This window comes from Carcharhinus amblyrhynchos, chromosome 8, assembly GCF_965287045.1.
Source record: "Carcharhinus amblyrhynchos chromosome 8, sCarAmb.v2.hapA, whole genome shotgun sequence".
Lineage (NCBI taxonomy): Eukaryota > Metazoa > Chordata > Chondrichthyes > Carcharhiniformes > Carcharhinidae > Carcharhinus > Carcharhinus amblyrhynchos.
In genome coordinates this window covers 115,678,750-115,706,106 of record NC_137331.1, presented here as the reverse complement: position 1 = coordinate 115,706,106, position 27,357 = coordinate 115,678,750, and the positions used below count along the sequence as shown (strand labels likewise).

Here is a 27,357-nt window from a genome sequence, read left to right as displayed (position 1 = left end):
TTCTTGCTCCTATTTTATATGTTCTCATGCAACAGTCCATGTCCACGTGTAGCAAGGCTTGGGCAATTTTCAGGCTTCAGCTAACAGGTGGCAAGTTACATTCACGCCATATGAATGCCAGGCAATGACCAGCTCCAACAAGAGACAATCCCCCTTGACAATGAGTGACAGTATCACTTCCAGATTACAATTATGTGTGAACAAGTTCTTGCCATTTGTTAAAAAGAAGTTTTGTTTTAGAATAAAAGGGGCAGGCTGTCCCGAAAGCTTGGAGCGTTTGCTACAAATAAACCTGTTTGGACTTTAAACTGGTGTTGTGGGATTTCTTTGTGTTTTACCTCAGTCTAACGCCGGCATCTCCACATCATGACCTCCCCTGTAGCCAGTGAGGATACAAAGATTTCACTCAAGGCCCAAGCAATTTGTTCCCTTGCCTCTTTCAGTATTTTGGGGTATATCTCATCAGGCCCTAGGGACTTGTCTACCTTAATGTTTGTCAAGAATCCCAATACCACCACCTTTTTGATCTCAACATGACTCAAATTATCTACCATTCCCAGACTGATCATCCATCAAGTTCTTTGGTGAATACTGACACAAAGTACTCATTTAATATCTTGCCCATTTCCTCTGGCTCTACGTATAGATTCCCTCTCCTGTTCTTGAGTGGGGCTACCCGCTTGCTGTTTATACATGTATAAAAAGCCTTGGGATTTTCCTTAATCTTGCTGGCCAATGACTTTTCATGACCCCTTTCAGCCCTTCTTATTCCATGCTTAAGTTTCTTTCTACTTCTATGTTTTGTGTGCTCCCAGCCTCCTAGCTTTGACAAATGCTTTCTTTTTCTCTTTGACTAGGCTCACAATATCTCTTGTTATCCAAGGTTCCCAAAACGTATCATACTTATTCTTCATCCTTACAGGAATGTGCCAGTCCTGAATCCTTATCAACTTACACTTAAAAGGCTTCCACGTGCAAGATGTTGATTTGTCCTGAAAGATCTGCCCCAATCTACATTCTTCAGTTCCTGCCTAATATTGTTGTAATTAGCCTTTCCCCAATTTAGGACCTTAACTTGAGGACGACACTTATCTTTATCCATCATTGGTTAAAGCTTACTGAATTGTGGTCACTGTTCCCAAACTGCTCCCCTACTGAAACATCAACCTTGCAGCTGGGCTCACTCTGTAATAACAGGTCCAGTATGGCCCCTTCCCTAGTTGGACTATCTCCATATTGTTTCAAGAAGCCCTCCTGGATGCTCCTTACAAACTCTGCTTTTATTGGTAGAGGGATTGAATTTCGGAGCCGTGAGGTCATGTTACAACTGTACAAAACTCTGGTGCAGCCGCACTTGGAGTATTGTGTACAGTTCTGGTCGCCGCATTATAAGAAAGATGTGGAGGCATTGGAAAGCGTGCAGAGGAGGTTTACCAGGATGTTGCCTGGTATGGTGGGAAGGTCTTATGAGGAAAGGCTGAGGGACTTGAGGTTATTTTCATTGGAGAGAAGAAGGTTACGGAGTGACCTGATTGAGGCATACAAGATGATCAAAGGTTGGATAGGATGGACAGTGAGAGCCTTTTACCTCGGATGGTGATGGCTAACACAAGGGGATATAGCTTTAAACTAAGGGGTGGTAATTATAGGATGGATGTCAAAGGTAGGTTCTTTACTCAGAGGGTAGTATGGTCTTGGAATGCCCTGCCTGTAGCAGTTGTGGACTCGCCAACTTTAAGGGCGTTCAAATGGTCAGTGGATAGGCATATAGATAATTTTGGAATAGTTTAGGTTAGAGGGTTATTAGATTGGTTCCACCGGTCGGCGCAACATCGAGGGCCGAAGGGCCTGTACTGCGCTGTAATGTTCTATGTTCTATCCATGCCCCTTAGCACTGAGTCCCAGACAATATAGAGGAAGTTAAATCTCCCACCAGAACAACCCTGTTTCTTTTACACCTTGCCAAAATCTGCCTACATATCTGTTCCTCTATCTCTTGCTGGCTGTTGGGCAGCTTATAGTAAACCCCTAACATTGTGACTACACCCTTCCTATTCCTGCATTCTACCATATTAGAACATAAGAACATAAGAAATGGGAGCAGGAGTAGGCTATCTAGCCCTTCGGGCCTGCCCCGCCATTCAATAAGATCATGGCTGATCTGTCGTGGCTCAGCTCCACATTCCCGCCCTCTCCCCATAACCCTTAATCCCCTCTCTTATCAAAAACCCATCAAAAATATTTAGCGAGGTAGCCTCCACCACTTCAACGGGCAGAGAATTCCAGAGATTCACCACCCTTTGAGTGAAGAAGTTCCTCCTCAACTCCGTTCTAAACCGCCCCCCCTTTATCTTGAGGTTGTGTCCCCTAGTCCTACTATCCTTTCTGAGCGGGAAGAGTCTCTCCACCTCTATCCTATCCATCCAATTCATCATCTTATACGTCTCAATGAGATCTCCCCTCATTCTTCTAAACGCTAACAAGTACAAGCCTAATTTATTCAGCCTCTCCTCATAGCTCAACCCCCTCAACTCCGGCATCAGCCTAGTAAACCTCCTCTGCACTCCCTCCAAGGCCAAAATATCCTTGCGTAAGTACGGCCTCTGTGTATGAGCCTCCGAGGTGTCCTCCCACAGCACAGCTGTGATATTCTCCTTAACCAGTAGTGTAACTCCCTCACCTCTTCTACATCCACCTCTATCCCACCTGAAACATCTATATCCTTGAACTGCCAATCCTGTCCTTCCCTTGACCAAGTTTCTATAATAGCAACAACATCATAGTTCCAAGTACTAATCCAAGCTTTAAATTCATTTGCCTTACCTGTTACACTTCTCACATTGAAACAAATGCACCTCAGTCCACCAGACCCTCTTTTATTAGCAACCACACCCTGCCTGCTTTTCCTCTGAGTCTTACTGGCCTTGCTCTCTGGTTCCCTTCCAGTTAATTCACCCTTGCTTTGACACCCACCCCACTACCAAACGAGTTTAAATCCTCCCATGTGACACTAGCAAACCTCCTGGCCAGAATATTTATACCCCTCCAGTTTAGATGCAACCCATCCTTTTTGTATAGGTCCACCTGCCCCAGAAGAGATTGCCGTGGTCCCAATGCAAAATGGAAAACTAAAGCTTCAAAATTTATCAATCAAATTTCTATTTCGGTGAAAGTATTGGTGTTTCCTTAAAATCATAGAGGTTTACAGCATGGAAACAGGCCCTTTGGCCCAACTTGTCTTTTAACCACTCAGCTAGTCTCAATTGCCTGTATTTGACCCATATCCCTCTATACCCATCTTACCCATGTAACTGTCTAAATGCTTTTTAAAAGGCAAAATTCTACCGCCTCTACTACCTCTGGCAGCTCATTCCAGACACTCATCATTCTCTGATTGAAAAAAACTGCCCCTCTGGACCCTTTTGTATCTCTCCCCTCTCACTTTAAACCTATGCCCTCTAGTTTTAGACTCCCTATCTTTGGGAAAAGATATTGACCAGCTGATCCATGAGTTATGAATAGCTTCTGCATGGGAAGTTTGCATCTAAAGATGGGCAGCAGCGAAGATCATTAAGCGTGGATCAGATTTTTCTATTCTAAATGATTATTTTGACGTATGTGAAATTGAATATAACCCTATTTCTTTGCATTTCAAAGTCAACAAAACAATTCTGTTCAGAATTTTGGACTGCATTTGTTTTATTATTGACAGATTTTGATGTGAGCTAGTTGTCCTTAAAGCTGGTTCCTTTAGTCAGATCTACTAATTTTAATAAGTCTATGGTTATCAAAACATAATCTCTGCTTTTTAATTTTTCAGGACATTGCATGAAGCACCATAGGATGGGAACGAAAAGTGTTTGGGACCGAATCCTGGAGAAGATTATGCAGTAACTACGTTTTAAAAAAGACGTTGGTGGGGATGGTCCTTACTGTGCTGAGACTTTCAAACACAATGGCAAAAATTGTGTGGCTTGATGGCTAATACTTTGCTAATATCTTTATCAGTTTGGAACTTCAACTTCTGTTCACACAACACTTCTGGGGATTGCTCGCAGATGACATGCACTGCCGTTAGAAATGGACTGTCAAGACCTGCAATGGAAGTGTCCTGGCTGCTTCCTGTTCAGTTTTGCCCAGTGAGGATAGATTAAAGTTGGAATTGCAAGCATTGCTTGGAAAACAGTATGCAGGAAGCTGGTTTTCAAGCCACAAATGCTTTAAAAGGTATGGATTCTTAACAATGATATTTACTGTGGAGATTTTTCATAGATACTCCATCATAAAAAAATTCATTTTAGATCACTACTGTGACAAAAATAATTTCATGGTGCAGTATATTCTAATTTCCAGTTGCGTGACCAATAAAATTTGGAATTAAATCAAGTTTGAGCCAATGAAGAAACTTTCCACTGTCAAATGAGTCAATAGCCAAAGGATATGGATTTAAGATGATTAGTCACAGAACTGCAGAGTTTTACAGCTTTAAAAGAGGCCCTTTGGTTCATTATCGCTGGGCCAGCCTTCAAGTACCTATCTATCCTAGCCCCATTTTCCAGCACTTGGACTATTGCTTTGCATGTAATGGCATTTCAAGTGCTCATTTAACTGCTAAAATATTGTTCCCACCTCTAACACCCTTTCAGGCACTGAGTTCCAGATTCCCACCATGTTATGGATGCAATCCCTCTCTAAATCTCCTGTCCCTTACCTTATATCACCATAGCTTCTGCAGCCCAAGCAACATCCTGGTGAATCTCCTTTGGACCCTCCCTAGTTCAATCACATCCTTTGTTTAATGTGACGACCAGAGCTGCATACAGAATTCTGGCTGTGACTTAATGGCCATTTTATACAGCTGGTGAGACTAATTATATAGCTCCTAAAAAGACCAAGTGTAAGCAACATAGACTGAATGGCTTCCTCCTGTAGCATATTTCAAAATGAGCACCTTAGTTGAAATGGCAAATCTATCTATGACAGACTGCAGGCTTTCTAGACAGAGCTGTCCAGGTGGTACATCAACAATGGCTGAATGGACTATTGGTGATTTTTGATAGTATCATTCTTTAGGTAACTGAAGAGATATACAAAATCAGCCAATAGCCACATCCTTCAAAGTTTTGTTGACTGGAAGCATATAGCTACTATTGGAGCTTTTAAATCATGCTCATTTATTATAATAGGGTCCTTCAGAACCAAGTGTCCTAGGTGTATTGTGAATATTAAACAACAGGGTGTATACTGAATAACATGAAGAAGTTGAGAGTTGAGATTCAGAACATAGTTTTTCTGATTACCAACTCCCAACAAATATGTATATTGTGGTTCAGTCAGTATGAAATAAGGTTCTTTAATATTTTGTACCGAACCTTCAAGTAGAATTTGGTCGTTTTTATTGTCTTTACATGTAACACAGGCTGATAACCTGGCGTTGATAACTTTGGTAAGCTTTATCAGCTGTATTGCAGTCCCATGGTTATGATACTAGATTAACCACCCAGAACTGGTGAGTTCACATCACAGTTAAGATGTAGAATTTGATTAATCTTGCAATTTGTTATCAGTCAAAAAATAACTGAAAGCCACCAGATTATCATTAAAAACACACCTGGCTCATAGATTTCTTTCAGGGAGTAGAACCTGCCAGGTCTTGCCAGATGTGACTCTTATGCCAATTACGTCATGCCTTACAGTTAGGTCATGCCTCACAAATTTGGTTGAGTATTTTGAGGAGGTGACAAAATGATTGACGAGGGAAGGGCCGTGGATGTTGTCTACATGGATTTCAGTAAAGCATTTGACAAGGGCCCTCATGGCACGCTGTGCAAAAGGTTAAATCTCATGGGATCAAAGATGAACTAGCCGGATGGGTACAGAACTGGCTTGGCCATAGAAGACAGAGGGTAGCGGTGGAGGGATCTTTTTCTGATTGGAGATCTGTGACTAGTGGTGTTCTGCAGGGCTCTGTACTGGGACCTCTGCTGTTTGTGATTTATATAAATGATTTGGAAGAAATGTAGCTGGTCTGATTAGTAAGTTTGTGGACGACACAAAGATTGCTGGAGTTGTGAATAGTGATAAACATTGTCAGAGATTACAGCAGGAGGTAGATAGGCTGGAAAATTGGGTGGAGAAATGGCAGATGGAATTTAATCCAGATAAATGCGAAGTGATGCATTTTGGTAGATCTAATGCAGGGGGGAGCTATACAATAAATGGCAGAATCATCAGGAATATAGATATGCAGAGGGATCTGGGTGTGCAAATCCACAGATCCTTAAAGATGGCAGCACAGGTGGAAAAGATGATGAAGAAGGCATTTGGCATGTTTGCCTTTATTGGATGCGGCATAGAGTACAAAAGTTGGCATACGATGTTGCAGTTATATAGAACGTTGGTTAAGCAACATTTGGAATACTGCATCCAGTTCTGGTCGCCACACTACCAGAAGGACATGGAGGCTTTGGAGAGAGTGCAGAAAAGATTTACCAGGATGTTGCCTGGTATGAGGGTATTAGCTATGAGGTGAGATTGAGTAAATTAGGCTTGTTCTGTCTAGAAAGACGGAGGTTGAGGGGCGACCTAATAGAAGTTTATAAAATTATGAAGGGCATAGATAGGGTAAACAGTTGGAAGCTTTTTCCCAGGTCAGAAATGACAAACAAAAGGGGTCACAAGTTCAAGGTAAGGGGGGCAAGGTTCAATACAGATATGCGGGGGACATTTTTTACACAGAAGGTGGTGGAGGTCTGGAATGCACTATCAAGCAAGGTGCTTGAGGCAGACACGCTAGGATCATTTAAGACTTATCTAGATAGCCACATGAACAGACTGGGAATAGAGGGATACAAACGGATAATCTAGTTAGGAATACATGATCGGTGCAGGCTTGGAGGGCCGAAGGGCCTGTTCCTGTGCTGTTTTGTTCTCTGCATGTGATAACTCTGAATGCCCTAAAGAAAAGTAAAGCTGGGTGTTAAATAATGTGCAGTAAGTATTGCCTTCACACCAAGGAAAATAAAAATTGGTTGGATGGGCCATTTCTGTGTTAATGTTATGTCAATTAGATTCTTAAGAGCTGAAGGGCATTTGGTTAAGTGCTTTGTGCATCTATAAAATGGGACTGATGGGATACTGGATAGTAGTTACAAAGTAGATATATGTGATGCTGCATTCTGTAACTAAATCTATTATCAAGAAAAGGGTTTGCGTCCAATTTTATATTTCACTATTGGTAACTTGGGATCCATTTATCTTCGGGGGGGTACTTAAAAGGGTTGAAAGTCATTTAAGAGTTAATTGCATGGCTTAATGGTGATGTCATTCAGATGTTGCCACAGGCTGTTGTTTTATTTTCAGTTTGTTCTCTATACAGGCAAAAACTGCTGGAATAAATCTGTTGTTAGTTTGAGACTACATGTGCAAACCACAGCCTTTCTTTTTGTTCAAAACCCATTACCCCTAACGCAAACCACAAACTGTGGTTTGCACATGTAGACTCAAACTAACAACAATAGATTTATTCCAGCAGTTTTTGCCTATATAGAGAACAAACTGAAAATAAAACAACAGCCTGTGACAACATCTGAATGACATCACCATCAAGCCATGCGATTAACTCTTAAAGTAATATGAAAGTCGAGGAGGCCATCCATTCCTATTTGGTTGTATATGATGATCTGGAATTTAAGGTCCTTGACCTTAGAAGTATGATTTGGAACTCCAGTAGACACTTCTCTTGAAACTAATTCTGCATTATTCTCATATGGTATAATAACATAGACACAATCATCACCAACTCAGATTCAGCTGAGTCTTCCATAGTAGTAATTACAACACTAGGGACCTAAGTTGGTGCTTAGGGTGATGATTCTAAGAAATCATTTGAGATGACAACAATTTGTCAGATGGTGTTGCCAAATTAGTTCGTCTTTGATTTGAACCGTGTAAGAAATTGGACCTGTTTTTGCTACATCTATAACTGGTGCCCATTTCTCATTCATGGCATAATTACATGCGAAAACTTGATCTTGCTGAAATGAGCATTGCTTTGCCCTCACTTCTTATTTGGCAATTTAAGATTGTTGTTCATGCTTTACTATCTGGAGTTTCTGGAGGTAATAACAATTCAAACATTGTTCTCAATTTTCTATTTAAGACTAGTAATGCAGGTGAACTTTAAGTAGTCACATGAGTGATGTTTCTATAAGATGCCAAAAAGCTATTCACACGTGATAATGAATCTTATTCTTTTGAAGCTTTTAAAAAATCCATTATTGACAGATGATAGGGTGTACATTTGATATGCTGGCACATTGGTTAGCACTGCTGCCTCACACACTCAGAGACCTTGGGTTCAATTCCAGCCTTGGGTGATTATGTGGAGTTTGCATGTTCTGTCTGTATCTGCATGGGTTTCCTCTGGGTGCTCCGATTTCCTCCCACACTCAAAGATGTGCAGGTTAGGTTAATTGGCCATGCTAAGTTGCCTAAGTTTCAGGGGGACTAGGAGGGTAAATATGTGGGATTATGGAGATAGGACCTGGGTGGGATTGTTGCTGGTGCAGGCTCGATGGGCCAATTGGCCTCCTCCTGCCCTGAAAGGGTTCTATCCTATGAAGATGTTCCAGTGATTCTTGCAAATTATTCAAATCCTCTCGTTCACTGGACCCTTTAATTACAATATCATCCAGGTAACATTGTATAGCAAAGAAACTGCTGGTGTAGATGTTATTCCAAAAGACAATCTTTTATAACAAAAAAAGTCTTTGAGTAACAATGGTAAGCAATGGTTGTGATTCAGTGGCTATATTCATCTGTAAATATGCTTGTGAAAATCAATCTTGCTGAATTTCTACCCATTTGATAATCCAGCAAACAACCTTCAATCAAAGGAAGCGGATATTGATCAGCGCACAACACTGGATTTTTGGTTGTTATGAATTCATCACAAATACGAACGGGACCATCTGGTTTCATGAGAGGTACGATGAGGGTAGCCCAGTCACTCATTGTAACCGCTTTAACACACCAGTGTTAATAAGTCAGTGTGGCATAGTGGTTAGCACTGCTATCTCTTACTGTCAGGGACCAAGCTTCAATTCTGGCTGTGGGTGACTGTGTGCAGCTTTCATGTTCTCCCCTGTCTGTGTGGGTTTCTTCTAGGTGCTCTGGTTTCCTCCCAGCCCTAAAATGTGCAGGTAGATGGATTAGCCAAGGTAAGTGTGTGGGTTTACAGGGATAGGGTGGAGGAGCGGGTCTGTGTAAGGTCCTCTATAGAGAGTCGGTGCAGACTTGATGCTCCACTATTGGGATTTTATGACCTTGGGACAAATTGCATATGGCACCGTTCTTGCTTTGAAACTTTTTAGTTGACTATTAGGCTTTACATTGAGTTTCACTTGAATTCTCTTCACTGAGCCAAATCTCTCTTTGAATACACTCTTGTATTTTTCCTGAAAGTGCAGTAGCCACGTAGGCATCAACCAATTTGCACTCCAGTCAAGCTTTATCTTCTCCAACCATGATCTCCCAAATAGAGCTAGAGTATTACTGTGGAACGCATGGAGAGGCAACTCACCTGTCCACTCTACATTGACCACAATGTAACCTTTTAATGGCACATTCTCTTTTGTGTATAAAGTTGTGAAGGGAATAGATAAGATAGAAGCAAAGAGGTTATTTTCACTGTTGGGTGAAACTAGATTTAGTGGGCATAACTTCAAAATAAGGGGGAGCAGATTTAGGACTGAGTTGAGCAGGAACTTCTTTACCCAAAGGGTTGTGAATCTGTAGAATTCCCTGCCCAGTGAAGCAATTGAGGCTATCTTGTTGGATGTTTTTAAGGCAAAGATAGATTTTTGAACAGTAAAGGAATTAAAGGTTATGGTGAGCGGGTGGGTAAGTGGAGTGAAGTCAACAAAAAGATCAACCATTATCTTTTTGAATGGTGGGATGGGGTCAAGGGGCCAGATGGCAACTTCTGCTCCTAGTACTTATATTCTGATGTATGTCCTTACATTCATATCAGCTGGTTTAAAAGGAAGATGCCTTTGTTGGCATACAGTTTTAGGAGTTGACCGTACAAAAGCACCAGTTGTCCACTTAACTTCAGAGTCACCCAGCATCTATGTGATCCACCCTGTATGGATAAGGCGCTCAGTGAGCTCTTCATCATATTTCTGGACATTCTCTTATTAATAGTTATAATTCTTTTTTTCCATGTTATACATAATAACGTGCTTTAACACACGGGCGGCACAGTGGTTAGCACTGCTGCCTCTCAATTCTGCCCTCAGGTCAATGTCTGTGTAGAGTTAGCATGTTCTCCCCGCGTTTGCATGGGTTTCCTTTCTCAGTCTAAAGATGTGCAGGTTAGGTTAATTGGCCATGCTAAATTGTCCCTTAGTGTTCGGGGGATTAGCAGGGTAAATACAGAGATAGGGTCTGGGTGGGATTGTCATCAATACAGCTCGATAGGCCTAATGGCCTCCTTCTGCACTGCAGTGTTATGAAGCAGAGTGCATCCCTCCTCCGAGAACAAATACCTAACCACTCAAAGAGGAGTACCTTGCTCTATAATCTGTCAAAAAAAAGTGTGTGAAGTGGTACGATCTGCTCTTCAACTTTTAGTGGTTAAATCAAAACTCCCTGACACACTCAAATCAACAAGTAACAATTTATTTATCTAACTAACATTAAACAAGTTAACTAAATAAAACACAAGTCTAATGGAATGCTGTTCAGATAAATACAATTACCACTTATTAAAAAAAATTGAATTTTAGTCACTCTAAATTATACCCAAGTTTTGAATCTTCTGGAAGATGCTAGGTCTTCTCTGTTGATGCTTCTTTCTTTTTTTAGTATCTTTGTTTTCTGGATGGAGCTTTGAGCTAAGCTGTGAGATGTGGTAGTCGGCAGTTGCTCTCTCCCCTTGTCCCACTGCCCCCTTCCTTTTATACCTGTGATGACATATCAATATCCCGCACAATTATATTTGTCCGAGGTTGCCAAAACCATCAGATTTAAATTTAATAGGTTCTTCGTATCTAAGTGCCTAATTCAAATGTTTTATTGCAGATTCCATGACCACAACACTGAGATGCTACTGTTTTGTTTTACATTCAGACCAACAGATCCTGACTGATCCTATTAAAACTTGTTTACTGACACCCAGCAGAAAGTATTCCCCCCCACTATCCACAATCCAAACCTAAGGTCAACCTTTGATGAGGTTATATACTGTGAGCCAAACTGATGCCTAAACACAATGTAAATCCACTACATAAGGCCAGCTCCTCCAGGTCAGTGTTGTTAAGTGTGAGAATCTATCTGACTTTGTTCACAGGTCGCTCCCTCTTAACTGCCTCTCCCGGTTGATTAAGGGGATGTATATCACTCCCATTAGTGTTGTACGGATGATGGTTCCATCTGCCGTCTTGTCAAACTGCTGCAAGGCCTGGCTTCCTCTGTTCACACTGACTGGCACAAACATTTGACCACCCGGCTGATGCAACAAGTCCTGAGGAACTACGGCTGCAGCTGCACCCACGTGAATGGCATCATAAGGCCAGCAATGGCATCCGTCTGAGTATCCACGCCAACCGTCTCCCACGATCAGTGAGAGACGGCCTGAGCTGAGCAGTGTAGAATTGTCCGACTGTACGTTGTGAATAGACTGTTACACCAGTTCTGGGATATATAGCCACTTCCTGATCTCACATCCAGAGCCAAGCCCCTTCATGCAGATGATTATTCAGACATTCCAATGCATGTGCATGCATGTGGGGTGCACTAATGGTCACCCCGAAACCTATAGACTGTGGGAAATCCATACAGGGATTAGAGCTGCAGTATTGTGCCCGATCTGTATCCATCATAACCTCAAACACCCACAGAATATGAATCACACCATTTTTTTTAAGGTTCTGGACTAGCTGTGACTGCGAGGTTCCAGAGGAAGCCCACGCCATAGTCCTCACAAGCAACACCCCTACTGGAAAAATGACCAAGAGCCTTGGCATGTTCAGCATATTCCTTAAATTTCTTTCCCTGTTGTGTTCCTGATCTCCCAACAACAGCTTTATTTAGCAGCATGAGCTTTCAGAGCATTCTTAGGCTGAATTCAAATGGCTGAAAGCCTTGCTCACACTGCTGCTTGGTATTTTGATACAAATGTTTCAGTCTGGGCCTCCTAATGTATTTACATTTGTTTTAACATTCTAAGCACACCACCTTTTAAAGAGACCATGCAATGCTTTTTTCCGAGCATTTTACAAACACCAATCTACAATTACTGTACTCGACATTGGCAGTGCCATCATGGGTCCCCTGACACTGCCAAGGGGCAAAGTGCCAATGCCCAGGGGGCAACTTGGCAAGGGGACAGGGCCTCTGGGCGTTGATCAGTGGGGGGGTCCCACTGCCACTCTGCATTTGGGCTGAGTGATGGAGGAAGGCCAGCAATTGAGGGGGGAGGTGGGGTGGGTATCAGCCTACTGGGGGGTTGGGACTGTAAGTGGGGGAGATCGGGGCTGAGTCATAGAGGTTTACAGCATGGAAACAGGCCCTTCGGCCCAAATTGTCCATGCTGCCCTTTTTTTAAAACCCCTAAGCTAATCCCAATTGCCTGCAGTTGGCCCATGTCCCTCTATACCCATCGTACCCATGTAACTATCTAAATGCTTTTTAAAAGATAAAATTGTACCTGCCTCTACTGCTACCTCTGGCAGCTTGTTCTGGAGACTCATGACCCTCTGTTTGAAAAAATTGTCCCTCTGGATACTTTTATATCTCTTCCCCTCTCACCTTAATCCTATGCCCTCTAGTTTTAGACTCCCCTGCCTTTGGGAAAATATATTGACTATTTAGCTGATCTATGCCTCTCATTATTTTATAGACTTCTATAAGGTCAACCTTCAGCCTTCTACATGCCAGACAAAAAAGTCCCAGTCTATCCAGCCTCTCCTTATAACTCAATCTATCAAGTCCTGGTAGCATCTTAGTAAATCTTTTCTGCACTCTTTCTAGTTCAATAATATCCTTTCTATAATAGGGTGACCAGAATTGCACACAGTATTCCAAGTGTGGCTTTCCCAATGTCTTGTACAACTTCAGCAAGACATCCCAACTCCTATATTCAATGTTCTGATCTATGAAACCAAGCATGCTGAATGCCTTCTTCACCACTCTGTCCACCTGTGACTCCACTTTCAAGGAGCTGTTAACATGTGCCCCTAGATCTCTTTGTTCTGTAACTCTCCCCAACACCCTGCTGTTAACTGAGTAAGTCCTGCCCTTGTGCAATCTACCAAAATGCATCATCACGCATTTGTCTAAATTAATCTCCATTCGTCAGCCTACTGGCCCAATTGATCAAGATCTCTCTGCAATTGGAGATAACTTTCCTCACTGTCCACTTTGCCACCAATCGTCATGTCACCTGCAAACTTCCTAACCGTGCTTCCTACATTCTCATCCAAATCATTAATATGAATGACAAATAACAGTGGGCCCAGCACTGATCCCTGAGGCACACCGCTAGTGAAAGGCCTTCAGTTTGAAAAACAATTCTCTATAACCACCCTCTGGCTTCTGTCAAGAACAGTAAAAAGTCTCACAATACCAGGTTAAAGTCCAACCAGTTTATTTGATAGTAAACCCACAAGCTTTCAGAAACACTGTTCCTTCGTCAGGTGTGTGGAAGGTTCTGTTCAGAAGGGCATATAGAGGCACACACAGTTTACAGAATACTGATTAGAATGCGAGTTTTTACAGCTAACCTGCTAATCAAGTCTTAAAGATACAGACAGTGTAAGTGGAGAGAGCATTTGGCACAGGTTAAAGAGATGTGTATTGTCTCCTGACAGGACAGTAAGTGAGATCTTGCAATTACAGGCAAGTCATGGGGGTTACAGATAACGTGACATGAACCCAAGATCTCGGTTGAGGCCATCTCATGTGTGCGGAACTTGGCTATCAGTTTCTGCTCAGCGACTCTGCGCTGTCGTGTGTCATGAAGGCCGCCTTGGAGAACGCTTACCCGAAGATCAGAGACCCGTGACCGCTGAAGTGTTCGCCAACAGGAAGGGAACAGTCTTGCATAGTAATTGTCGAGCGATGTTCATTCATCCGTGTTGTAGTGTCTGCATGGTCTCCCCAAAGTACCATGCTTCGGGTCACCCTTTCCTGCAGCATATTAGGTTGACAACGTTGGCCGAGTTGCAAGAGTATGTGCCTTGTACCTGGTGGATGGTGTTCTCATGTGAGATGATGTCATCCGTGTCGATGATCTGGCATGTCTTACAGAGTTGCTATGGCAGGGTTGTGTGGTGTTGTGGTCACTGTTCTCCTGAAGGCTGGGTAGTTTGCTGCGAACAACGGTCTGTTTGAGGTTGTGCGGTTGTTTGAAGGCAAGAAGTCGGGGTTTGGGGATGGCCCTGACGAGAAGTTCGTCTTCATCAGTGACATGTTGAAGACTCCGGAGAAGAAGTCGTAGCTTCTCTGCTCCGGGGAAGTACTGGATGATGAAGGGTACTCTGTCCGCCATGTCCCATGTTTGTCTTCTGAGGAGATTGGTGCAGTTTTTTGCTGTGGCATGTCGGAACTGTCGATCGATGAGATGAGCACCATATCCTGTTCTTATGAGGGCATCTTTCAGCTTCTGGAGGTGTCTGTCGTGATCGTCCTCATCTGAGCAGATCCTGTGTATACGGAGGGGATGGCTTCTTTAACATGTTTAGGGTGGAAGCCGGAGAATGGAGCATCATGAGGTTCTGTCAAGCAGCCAATTTTGTATCCATTTAGATACCTCACCCTGGATCCCGTGAGATTTAACCTAATGCAACAACCTACCATGTGATATCTTGTCAAAGGCCTTGCTAAAGTCCATGTAGACAACATCAACTGCACTGCCCTCATCTACCTTCTTGGTTACCCCTTCAAAAAACTCAATCAAATTTGTGAAACATGATTTTCCACTCACAAAGCCATGCTGACTGTCCCTAATCAGTCCTTGCATCTCTATATGCCTGTAGATCCTGTCTCTCAAAGTACTTTCCAACAGTTTACCCACCACAGATGTGAGGTTAACTGGCCTGTAGTTCCCAGGCTTTTCCCTGCAGCCCTTTTTAAACAAAGGCATAACATTTGCCTCTCTCCAATCTTCAGGCATCTCAACCATGACTATTGACTATCAGTGATTCAATAGGACTTCACAGGCATGTGGGCTGTGGGGAGGGGGGAGATTGAGGGGGGTGGTTCCCAGCCTGGCCTGAACACATCCAGAGAGTCAATGACAGGGCCATGGGGGACGGTGCACGGCTGGCGATACAGGGTCATGGGGCCAATAAATGGGAGGCCAGCAGTAGGGAGCTACTGTGCATGTGCCGATATCGGTGCATGAGCCACGGCCCTCTCAGCGCTATGCTGCTGGCCTCGCCTGGGGGAATTGGCCCCGCCCACTGATTTTCAGTGGAATTTGTGCTAGTGCGCAAAATGTGGGAGATTCATTTGAAACTCCCACTGAAAAAAACCAGTGTGATTTACTCCAGTTTTTACTTGAATTTGACACTTAGAATTTTTTGGGGAGAATTCCCCACGCCCACACCCTGATTATGTTGTCACCCCCTGAATCCATTTCAGCTCATGTGCTGCTGAAACCCTCACTCATGCCTTCATTACCTCCAGATGCAAATATTTCATTGCACTGTTTGGTGTCCCACTGTCCCTCAACTTGAGGTCATCCAAAACTTGTCGCCCTTGTATTAACTTGGAACATGCCCTTTTTCCTGTCACTTGCATTGATACCCTGCCAATTAAAATCCTCATTCCTGTTTTTGTATCTCTCAATAGCCTTGCTTGTCCCTATTCCTTTATTTTCCACCAACCTCTCAACATTGGCCATGCTAAATTTTCCCTCAGTGTGCCTGAACAGGTGCCGCAATGTGGCAACTAGGTTTTTCACAGTAACTTTATTGCAGTGCTATTGTAAGCCAACTCATGACACTAAAAAATAAACTTTAAAAACTTTACCATCCAAGATAGCAGCATGCCAATCATTCCAGCCTCTAGTTCCCAATTTTAATTACTCCACCAGTGGTGGCTGTATCTTCAGTTGCCTAAGCTACAAGTACTGGAAATCCTTCCCTATATCTCTCCCCCTCCACAACTTGCTTTCCTTCTTTAAAACGCCTCTTAAAACATATCTATTTAGCCAAGGTTTTGATCATCTGACCGAATATTTATATATGTAGCTTGGTGTCATACTTTATTTTGTAACATTCCTGTGAAATCCTAGCCGTAATGATGCATGCAATGCCGTTGAATGATCTTACTGCTTGTCTCACATTGAGCACTTAGAATCATTGTATCGTAGAATCATAGAACCCCTATAGTACAGAAAGAGGCCATTTGGCCCATTGGGTCTGTGCCAACCACAATACCACCCAGGCCCTACCACCATACCCCTGCATATTTACCCACTAATCCCTCTAATCTACGCATCTCAGGGCATCTGAGGGCAATTTTAGCATGGCCAATCAACCTAACCCGCACATCTTTGAACTGTGGGAAGAAACTGGAGCACCTGGAGGAAACCCATGCAGACACGAGGAGAATGTGTAAACTCCACACAGACAGTGACCCAAATTTGGAATCAAACCCAGGTCCCTGGAGTTGTGAAAGAGCAGTGCTAACCACTGTACTACCGTGCCACCTGAGAAATGGCACATAACATCAGCAATGAAAAACCTTACCATGTTTGATTGTACCAACATTGCTGTGTGTACCAGCATCAACATCTTGGTTATCAGTGCTGACTTGCTGCTTAATTCCCTTAGCCAAATCAATACTACCTACAATACTAGAAATGAGATGTGGTACTGTGATGAGCAGCTCATCTTCTGATCCTCCAGAACTATTCCAAATTATCGCCAAAATTAGAATTGATAGAATTTTGAGCTACATAACAAAAACAATAGAATGAGAGTTTGAGAAAGCCATAATCTAACTGTTTAGTGCTCTGGTCAGAATGCATTTTGAATATTGAATCAAATTTGCTTAGATGCATGCAAGATATTAAAGTGCTGAAGGCTGTGCAGAAAAGAGCAAAAGCCAGTCTGTTAAAAGTTTGAGATTGTTTCAAAAATCTGCTTCATATAATGTTCTAAAACAGTATAGGCTTAGGTTGGAAGTTGAAGTGTTAAATATAATACAAGTGGATATCTGATTGAGAAGCTGATAAGTAGCCCTGAAATAAATGCAATTCAAACAAGCCTGCGTTTGTTGCAATTTAAAGATAACCTGTGTTTACCTGACAAGATAATGGGTAGAGTGGTGAAAGTGATAAACATTAGGGGATCTTCTGTTTTCGCGCAATAGACATGATGTGGAGATGCTGTTATTGGACTGGGGTAAAACAGAAAGAAATCTCACAACACCAGCTTAAAGTCCAACCGGTTTATTTGTAGCAAACGCCCCAAGCTTTCGGAACACACTTCCTTCATCAGGTGGGTGGAACAGCGTGTTCTGAAAGCTTGGGGGGGTTTGCTACAAATAAACCGGTTGGACTTTTAGCTGGTGTTGTGAGATTTCTTTCTGTTTCACACAATCGAACCAGAAGTAAATTCAATCTGTACATAGCTTCCACATGAAAGCAGTTTTGTAAACGTGTTGGCAGTGATCTTACTGGCTCGCCACACCAGTCGATTGGTCCTGTAATGCTGGCATAATCCAGGCGTAATGCTGGCATAATCCAGGCACAATGCTGATTCAAAGATGTGTTGGGTCATATGATCCCCACCCACAGGGGCTTTGAACAATGGCCTCATTGGTGAGTCTGGAGGCCATTGCAACCCCCCAGGTAGTTGGGGGCAGGCATGTAAAGTACCCCTTGGACAGTCCCAGCTTGGGACTTTGGCACCTGACATTGCCAGCGTGGCACCCCAGCAGTGCCCACTGGGGACCCTTGCACTGCCCACCGGACACTGGACTGTGCCTAGGGGGCAAGGCCTGATGGGGCAGGCCCATGATGGATGGCGGGGCCACGACAGAGAGTTGCGGGTGCGCTCTGCATCGGGGATTGGCCGGGTTGGTGATCGGGCAGGGGTGGCAATTAGGTGGCTGATCAGGGAGAGGGGGGAATGGGGTGGCAATGTTGGAGATGGTGAGAGGAGTGATAGATCTCCCAGTGCACTTTGCACATGTGTACACAGTGCACTGGGAGATCATGGTGCATATGCAGCAGTGCCCTTGCTGCTCAGCAGCTGGCTTCTGTCCATTCCCCTTCTGACAAGAATCACACTTTGCCTCTTAAGTGCCATACGATTGCGTCTGGGAGCCTGTCCAAAAAAAGGGGGTGATTTTCTCCCATTTTCACGCTCATTAGGATCTTAGAAATTTTTTGATAAGGAATTCCGTTGTTCCTTCATGAACCCAACATAAAAAGGGTTGTAAAACAGCATTAGCAATATGTTAAAGGTAGCATGGTGGCACAGTGGTTAGCACTGCTGCCTCGCAGTACCAGGGACTAGGTTCAGTTCCTGGCTTGGGTCACTGTCTGTGTGACGTCTGCATGTTCTCCCCTGTCTGTGTGGATTTCCTCCAAGGTTTCCTCCCACAGTCCAAAGACGTGCTGCTTAGGTGCATTGGCCATGCTATATTCTCCCTCAGTGTATCCTAAACAGGTGCTGGAGTGTGGCGACTAGGGGATTTTCACAATAACTTCATTGTGTTGCTAATGTAAGCCTACATGTGACACTAATAAATGAACTCTAAATTATTCATACTGGTTACAGAATCAAATAGTAAAATAATTAATTTACTTTTCTGTTTGAGTACATCCCAAAGCATGCCCTGCTGTTGTGGAGACAGGGTGTGGGTGTAGAAGTTGTCAACTGAATCATACCGGATTGAGATAGAACATAGAACATTACAGCACAGTACAGGCCCTTCGGCCCTCAATGTTGTGCCAAGCTATGTCCAATCCCAAGATCAAGCTATCCCACTCCCTATAACTCTGGTGTGCTCCATGTGCCTATCCAATAACCGCTTGAAAGTTTCTGAAGTGTCCGACTCTACTATGCCAGCACGCAGTCTATTCCACACCCCAGCCTCTCTCTGGGTGAAGAATCTACCTCGGACGTTCCTCCTATATCTCCCACCACAAAACTTATATATATGCCTCCTAGTAACAGCTACGTTCATCCGAGGAAATAGTCTCTGCACATCCATTCTGCCAATCCCTCTCATCATCTTATAAACCTCTATTAAGTCACCTCTCATTCTCCTCCGCTCTAAAGAGAAAAGCTGCAGCTCCCTCAACCTTTCCTCATAAGACCTACCATCCAAACCATGCAGCATCCTCTATACTCTCACTGCATACAGTGGTCAATTAGCTCTGCCCTTCAAGCAGAGAAAATACTAACTTTATTGGTCACCACATGAAATCCAAATTGGGCTCAGACTCAGCTTGGATTTCTTGAGGGAAAAGCTGCCAGGAGATTTGGTGGTGTTGCAGTTTGTGGAAAAAATCTACAGCGGTCCACACAGAGCCTATGCAGAAAGCAACCAGCAGAGTTCAGTTGGAAAGTTGAGAGAAGGTAGTTGCGTATCGTTGGCAATGTGAGCAAGGAACTAAGCCATCCACAGTGAGGTGAAAAAAGACGAAGGGGTGCGTAGCTAAAAATCTAATGGAAGGGTTTGCACAGGATCTTAGCTAGAACACTGAGGAGAATTAAAGTTTATTATGGAGGGTTGTAGCGTACCATTGGGTTGGTGTCTAGAGAATTAAGTGTGCCTTAAATATTGTAATGAATAAGGGGATTGAGGGGGAGGGGGAAGTTTAAAAAATAGTAAAGCTGAATTCATAAATTGCAAGCTGTAATGTTAAGGTAATAGCACTTGCATAATTGAATTATTTTTGATAAACAGTTTGATTTTATTTAAAAATCTGAAATCTTGAGGCATAGTTATGTTGGTTTATTGCCCGATTTCTCTTTAAATGTTAACTCTTTACAGGATCATAAAATAAAAACTTGTTTTTTTCAGCCTTAAAAATGCTGGATAAGCAGTTTTCTGAAAAGAGATATTGTTAGGAACAAAGTATGACTTTCAGTATAATTTGTCTTTGTGTGTTTAAAAAAATGTGGAATATGGTTTCTGAATGAATTACGCCAGTTCCATGATGGCCAGAGTACTGGATGGCAGAAAATCCTCTAAGGCATTCCCACTCACCAATGGCATCAAACAGGGCTGTGTGCTCGCACCCACACTGTTCAGCATGATGTTTCCTGCCATCTGAATGATGCCTTCCAGGACAGTGTTGCTGGAATCAGCCTCAAGTACAGAGTGGGTGGGAAGCTTTTCAACCTGAGGAGACTTCAAGCTATTACTGTTCTGAGGCTGTCAGAGACTGTTCTGAGAGATTTTCTCTTTGCCAATGACTGCGCCCTGTATGCTGGCTTAGAGCCAGAGATGCAAGTCAGTATGGACAAATTTTCCACGGCTTGTGACAACTTTGGACTCACCGTCAACATTAAAAAGACCGAAGTCATGCACCAGCCTACTCCTCATGCCCCGTACACTGAACCCATAATCACAATCAAAGGGCAGAAACATCAGGCAGTGGACCAGTTCACTCATCTTGGCAGCACCCTGTCTCAAGCAGTGACTATTGATGCAGAAGTTAACTGCAGAATAGCAAAGGCAAGTTCTGCTTTTGATAGACTGCGCTCCACTGTATGGGAACATTGAGGAATCAGCCCAGCAACAAAACTGAAGGTCTACAGCGCCGTGGTACTCACTGCCCTCCTATATGCTTGTGAAATGTGGACTTTGTGGAAACGTATTGAAGGCATGCAAGACAGCTCAATCATTTCCACATGACTTGTCTTCACAGAATATTATGCATCAGATGGCAAGACAAAGTACCAGACTCTGAAGTTCTCTCTAGAACAAGTCTACCATCAGTCCACACGCTGCTGATGAGAGCGCAGACCCAGTGGGCAGGTCATGTCATCCGTATGTCAGATGAATGCATACCCAAGCAGCTCCTTTTTGGGGAACTCTCTGCTGGAAGATGCTCGCATGGAGGGCAGAAGAAACGTTTCAAAGACACACTCAAAGCTTCCCTGACATCGCTTGACATCGACATGACCACCTGGGAAACGCTGGCACAAAACCACCCTACCTGGCATTGCCTCATCCACAAAGGCTGTCAAGCTCACGAAGCAAGGTTTTTTGCTGAAGCACAACTTAAGTGCGAGCTGCGCAAGTCCACAGCCATCAGCGCAACAACTACAGTGTCTATTCAAGTCTGTCCAATATGTGCCAGGACATTCGGTGCCCGAATTGGCCTGATCAGTCATCTTCGGACACACCGCATCCAGCCAGAAGATGACTAATGGTGTCGAGGTCCTCATCGATGACGATGGATGAACAACAAGAAGGAATATGGTTTTAGTTTTATTTTGATTTTGAGTTTGATGCCAGGAAGTCTGGAGGGCCTCCTAACAACAGGGTCAAGCTTCTGATATTTGTTTGTATACATGCATTTTAATGAGGTTTTGCAATCCTTGAAGTCACAAAAGGACAGTTGTTTTGTGGTTTGGATGAAAAACACGAAGTAGAAAATCTGTGCTGTTGCCTAATTACGGATCCAGCGAGAGACAGAAATGCAGGAAGACAGAAAAGGAGAGAGGAGTCCAAAGCGCTAACAAGAAATACTGTAAACTCTTAGGAGACTGAATTTAGGGAGCTTGTGTTTCCCCTGCAGTTGAAATAATAGAGTGCGGTTTTAGGTGTCTTGGAGAAATACTAGTTGGGGAAAAAGCATCTAGTGAATGTTCAGAAATCCACTAGAAGAAACACAGCTGGACCAACCAAACAAGAAGCCTTGTTTTTCTCAGCTTTAAAACTGGATAAGATGGTCGTAAATCTGCATTGGGATTTTGTGTTGTATAGGTATTGCTGGGATAAGAGATATTGTGAGTTTGAATCATTTTCTGGCGCTTCTATTGAGATGATGCCAACTTTTTTGTCTGTGGTATTATAGTTCATTTTCCATATTTAAAAAATGTTTTATTCTTTATGTTAAAAGTTTATCAGAAAATTCCTGTGAATTTGCTCAGTAATTTTCCTCCATTGTTTCTAAAAAAAGATACAAAGCCAGGTTTCATTCTAGGATTTGATTTGTTCAGTATTAACATCAGCTGAGATTGTAACAAAGTGGGAGCTCTTGCAAGATTAAAAGTCTTTGATTTTAAATAGGATCTCTGAATCCTTGAAGAAACTACCACATGGATGTCTTGGGCAGAGGCAAAAGATTTGTTGTGAAGTACATTACATTGGTTGGAACTCAAAAATGGCTTTAATTTTTGCCAATAGTTTTTTGAAATCCTTGTTTAAGGCTGAACAGTGAGAGCAGGTAAAGTGAAGGTAGAATTGAAAGCAGGATTTCGTAAGGATTATATGGTTAAAATTATTACCCAACACATAGTTTGAAAGGAGAGAAACCTGAAATGGATTATCACAGCTAGAGTTAGTTAAGTTTCAGTTGCAAATTAAGCAGCTTGGGATAGAAAGAGATAGAGAAAAGCAAAAACTTGAACTGGCAAAAAAGGAGAAAAACAAGTAAGAAATAGAAATGTGAAAGCTTAAGTTTCAAAGACAAAAAAACAGACTTGTCTAGAGAAAAGCTTAGAATAAAGGGACAAAGGAGAAATAATGGTTCAGAGGATGACTCTGATTTGACTGAGGATTTTAATTTTTGATTTGATTTATTATTGTCATATGTATTGGTATACAGTGAAAAGTATTGTTTCTTGTGTGCAATACAAACAAAGCACACGCTTCGTAGAGAATGATAGATTCCCTACAGTGGAGGAAGAGCCCATTCAGCCCATCAAGTCTGCACAGACTTGATGTCAGAGCATCCTGTCCAAACACCATCCCCATATCCCTAGAAGGAAAGGAGAGCGTGCAGAACGTAGTGTTACAGTCATAGCTGGAGTGTCAAGGAAAATCAATTTAGTATAAGATGGGTCCATTCAAAAGTCTGATGGCAACAGGCAAGGAGCTGTTGAATAATTTGGTACATGACCTCAGACTATTGTAATCGTTTCCTGATGGAAGAAAGTGGAAGAGAGTATGTCCGGGATGCATGGGGTCCTTGATTATGCTTGCTGCTTTTCTAAAACCTTCATTTGCTTCCTAAATTTACAGAGTATGAAGTTGAAAAATATTTCCCCTCATTTGAAAATATACGTGTGGTATTGAAGTAGCCAAAAGATGCTTGGACATTAATATTACACAATGTCCTGTCAGGTACAGCTATAAATATGTACACTAGTGTGTCAGAAGACCTATTGGCGCTATTTAATGATTAAGAGCTAGTACTCAAATGCTCCTGAGCTTATCAATTAATGTTTAGAACTATATGAAAGAACCCTAAACAGATATTTGCAGAATTTGCAAGAGAAAAAAGAAAGGCCATGGGATCATTGGTTTTGATCACTGATGTTCGAGTAAACATTTGAGAATGCATGTAATAATGATTATGGAAGAAGTCTGAAACGGTATTCCAGTAACCCATTAACATTTATTTAGATGGTCATCAACTAACAGATATCCAAAAAGTAGCAGTGTTGGCTGATATCTCACACATAGAAACATAGAAAAACTACAGCACAAACAGGCCCTTTGGCCCACAAATTGCGCCGAGTATGTCTAAGCTTACCTATAACCCTCTTTCTTACTAAGTTCCGCATACTTATCCAAAGGTCTCTTAAAAGACCCTATTGAATCTGCCTCCACCACCCCTGCCGACAGCAGAATGTTATGTGTGAGGAAATGGTCATCTGGGAATCGATAGAGAAATTGGAGTAATATAAAATCTGGTGATGGAAAAGATATTAGTTCTATGGAAAAGACAGAAGTACACCAAATAGTAAAGGAGATAGGCTAGAACCTAACTGTGTTGTAAAGAAAACAGTATGCTTCCAATAAAACTGGGCGTACTAAAGAAACTTGCTCAAAATTAATTGTTAGAAATATTGCTGTTCTGGGGATGTGTAAGGAACCTTTGGGAAGCAAGTGACAACAATGCAATAGCCATTATGCAGGTGCACAGTAAGCTCAGAATTTACCAAAGGAGGGACAGTTTTTCAAATTAGTCAAGTAAATGTGGGCAAACAAATTACAGAAAGGTTTAAAGATTTTGTTTATAGAGGAGATATATGAGGCAAAACAATGAAGATATTGAGAGACACTGGAGCAAGTCAGTCATTGATGCTGTCTGAAGATACAATTTGTCTTGCAAAGCGACAACTGAAGGAATGAATGATTTAGTAAGTGGAGAGGTTGCAGTTGAAATAGTACATCAAATCTCTCTAGCAGACATTGATTTTATCTTGGGGAATGATCTGCTCAGAAAAATTAGCTTCCCCACTGAAGTGAAAAAAACTGAGATAGTACAAATAGGAAACCATCCTGGATTGTTTCCTAACTGCTGTGACTGGACCTCATTCCCAAAAAATTGGACAGCAAGAGGCAGAATCTATACAAAAGGGAGATGATGTAGACATTCAGTTATCTGACCCTATCTCTGAAAACTTTAGCAAAAAAGAGAAAGGCAAAAAAAAAGGCATGTTTAAACCATCTTTAGTAGACGTGCTTCAGGCTGATCCTGAGTTGAGAGAGCTATACCAAACAGCCTACTCAGAGACTCAATCAGAGCCATTACCTGGACTTCTTTATTTAAAATGTCAAGATAAAGTGCTAATAAGGAAATGGAGACCACCTCAAATACCAGCAGTTGAGGAGTGGGTGGTAATGGAACTTTATAAGTGGCTCAGGGAATTCCAATGGAAATTCCAATTAGGAATGAAGAAAACGCAGGCTAAAATGTTGAAACATGTTCATTTGGCCAGGGTGGCATAGAGACATGGTTAAATTCTGCCAGACATGTCATACGTGATCGGTAATGGGGAAATCCCAATGATTAATGAGATCTGCATGCTTAATTCCAATACACTGATTTCGAAGAACCATTTAGCGGAGCTTTAATGGATTGTTTAGGACCCCTGCCAGAAACATAGTATCTTTCAACAATTATGGATGTTTCAACAAGATTTCCTAAAGGGGATTTGCCTTTGGGGAAAATTATGGCAAAACTGGTGATGGAAAAGTTGTTTCTTTTTTTATAAAATGTGGATTTCCTAAAGAAATTTGATTTATTATTGTCACATGTATTAGTATACAATGAAAAGCATTGTTTATTGCTTGCTGTACAGACAAAGCATTCGTACATAGAGAAGGAAAGGAGAGGGTGCAAAATGCACCATTACAGTCATAGCTAAGGTGTAGAGAAAGATCAACTTAATATAAGGTTGTTCCATTCAAACATCTGATGGCAGCAGGGAAGAAGCTGCTCTTGATTTGGTTAGTATGTGACCTCAGACTTTTATATCTTTTTCCGGAAGGAAGAAGGTAGAAGAGAGTATGTGCAAGGTGCATGGGTGCTCGATTATGCTGACTGCTTTTCTGAGGCAGCAGGAAGTATAGACAGAGTCGATGGGTGGGATGCTGGTTTGAGTGATGGACTGGGTTTCATTCATGTAGTTTCGTGCAGGTTTGGACAGAGCAGGAGTCATACAAATCTGTGATATAACCGGTGGACATGCCAAATTTCCTTACCCTCCTGAGAAAACAGAAGCATTGGTGGGCTTTCTTAACTATAGCGTCAGTGTGGAGGGACTAGGACAGGTTGTTGGTGACCTGGACATGTAGAAACTCAAAGCTGTCAACCATTTGAACTTCATCCCCGTTGATGTAGATAGGGGCATGTCCTCCACAACACTTCCTGAAGTCGGTGACAATCTCCTTCATTTTACTGGCATTGAGGGAGAAATTATTGTCGTCTCACGAGTTCACCAGATTCTCTATCTCTTTTTCCTGCACTCCATCTCATCATTATTTGAGATCTGACAGTGGTGTCATCAGCAAACTTGAAAATCGAGTTGGTAGGGAATTTGGCCACACAGTCATAAGTGTATAAAGAGTATAGAAAGCTGACAGCTTCGAATTTTTACATGTCCAGGGTCACCAACAACTTGTCCTGGTCCCTCCATGCCGACGCTATAGAGAAGACACAGCCTTGTGGGGCACCAGTGTTGAGGATACTTGTGGAGGAGATGTTGTTGCCTTTCCTTAGTGATTGCAATTTGTGGGTTAGGAAGACATTGGGTTAGAAATATAAACGAATCAAGGCTCAAATTTTATGTCACAAACATTCAAAAAAAATGAATAGTTTGGAAATAAAATGATTTAGGTCTTCAGCTTATCATCCACAATTGTAAGGGGCATTAGAAAGATGACTTCCCCTAGTCGCCACATGCCGATGCCTGTTTGGGTGCACTGATGGAGAATTTAGCATGGCCAGTGCACCGTACCAGTACATTTTTCAGATTGCGGGAGGAAACTGAGCATCTGGAGGAAACCCACGCAGACACAGGGAGAATGTGCAGACTCCTCACAGTGACCTGAGCTGGGAATTGAATCTGGGTCCCTTGCGCTGTGAGGCCGTCGTGCTAACCACTGTGTCACCGTGTCCATTCAAATTCCTTTAACAAGCCTTTCTTTAACAAGGTCAGAGGAACTACAACTGTGCTGAAATTTAGAATCTACTCATGCTGACATGCCTCAAAATCCCTTGTTTTGTCGTAGGCACTGGAAAATTCCAGATAGCTCTTATCTCTGTTTCTCTAGGTCCTACTTGGCCTTGTCCCACAGTGTGGCCCAAATAAGTCATTTTTACTTTGGCAAATTCACTTTTTGCCAATTTATAACCAAATTGACTCTTTGTGATTTATCTAACAATTAATTCGTGTTCTACATGTTTCTCCTAGGTTTGGCTGAACACAACTAAATCATCAATACGTACAAAGTTGCATGACCTTTCAATGGTCTTGTCGGTTAATCTTTGAAACATTGCTGGTGCATTTTCTATTCTGAATGGCATGGCTTTACATCGATAAAGTGTTCCCCGGATTCAAAAGCTGATATATATTTGGCTGTTTGGATTAATGGAACTTGCTAATATCCTTTCCATTTTTGTAACGAGAATTGGACTAAACCAAATACTTTTTCAGAGAGCCAGTGCAGGCTGAATGGCTTCCTTCTGCATTGTAAAGGTTATGTGAACCTGCGATTCTCTTCTGTGATTTCGTAATAGAAAATGAACATGTTTCTTAAATACACCTTTTTGTTTTTTGATTTAAGGGAAGGTGTTGGGAACAATGTAAAGCTTTTAAGATGAATTTATATTTGAATTTGTGTGGTAAGAAATGTGGAACA

The 27,357-nt window shown here is 42.3% G+C and overlaps 1 protein-coding gene and 1 pseudogene across 4 annotated transcripts in view; one reads left to right on the top strand and one right to left on the bottom strand.

The window, feature by feature from the left end:
• Positions 1 to 27,357, top strand: part of ldlrad4a (low density lipoprotein receptor class A domain containing 4a) — a 363,373-nt gene that overhangs the window by 97,448 nt on the left and 238,568 nt on the right. For all 4 annotated transcript variants that reach the window (XM_080194694.1, XM_080194692.1, XM_080194693.1 and 1 more), the window contains one exon: positions 3,821 to 4,227. In XM_080194694.1, the coding sequence (XP_080050820.1) occupies positions 4,188 to 4,227 (40 nt within the window). In that variant the 5' untranslated portion in view covers positions 3,821 to 4,187. The remainder of the gene's footprint in view (positions 1 to 3,820; positions 4,228 to 27,357) is intronic.
• LOC145347092 (protein-L-isoaspartate(D-aspartate) O-methyltransferase pseudogene) lies at positions 11,348 to 12,038 on the bottom strand (annotated as a pseudogene).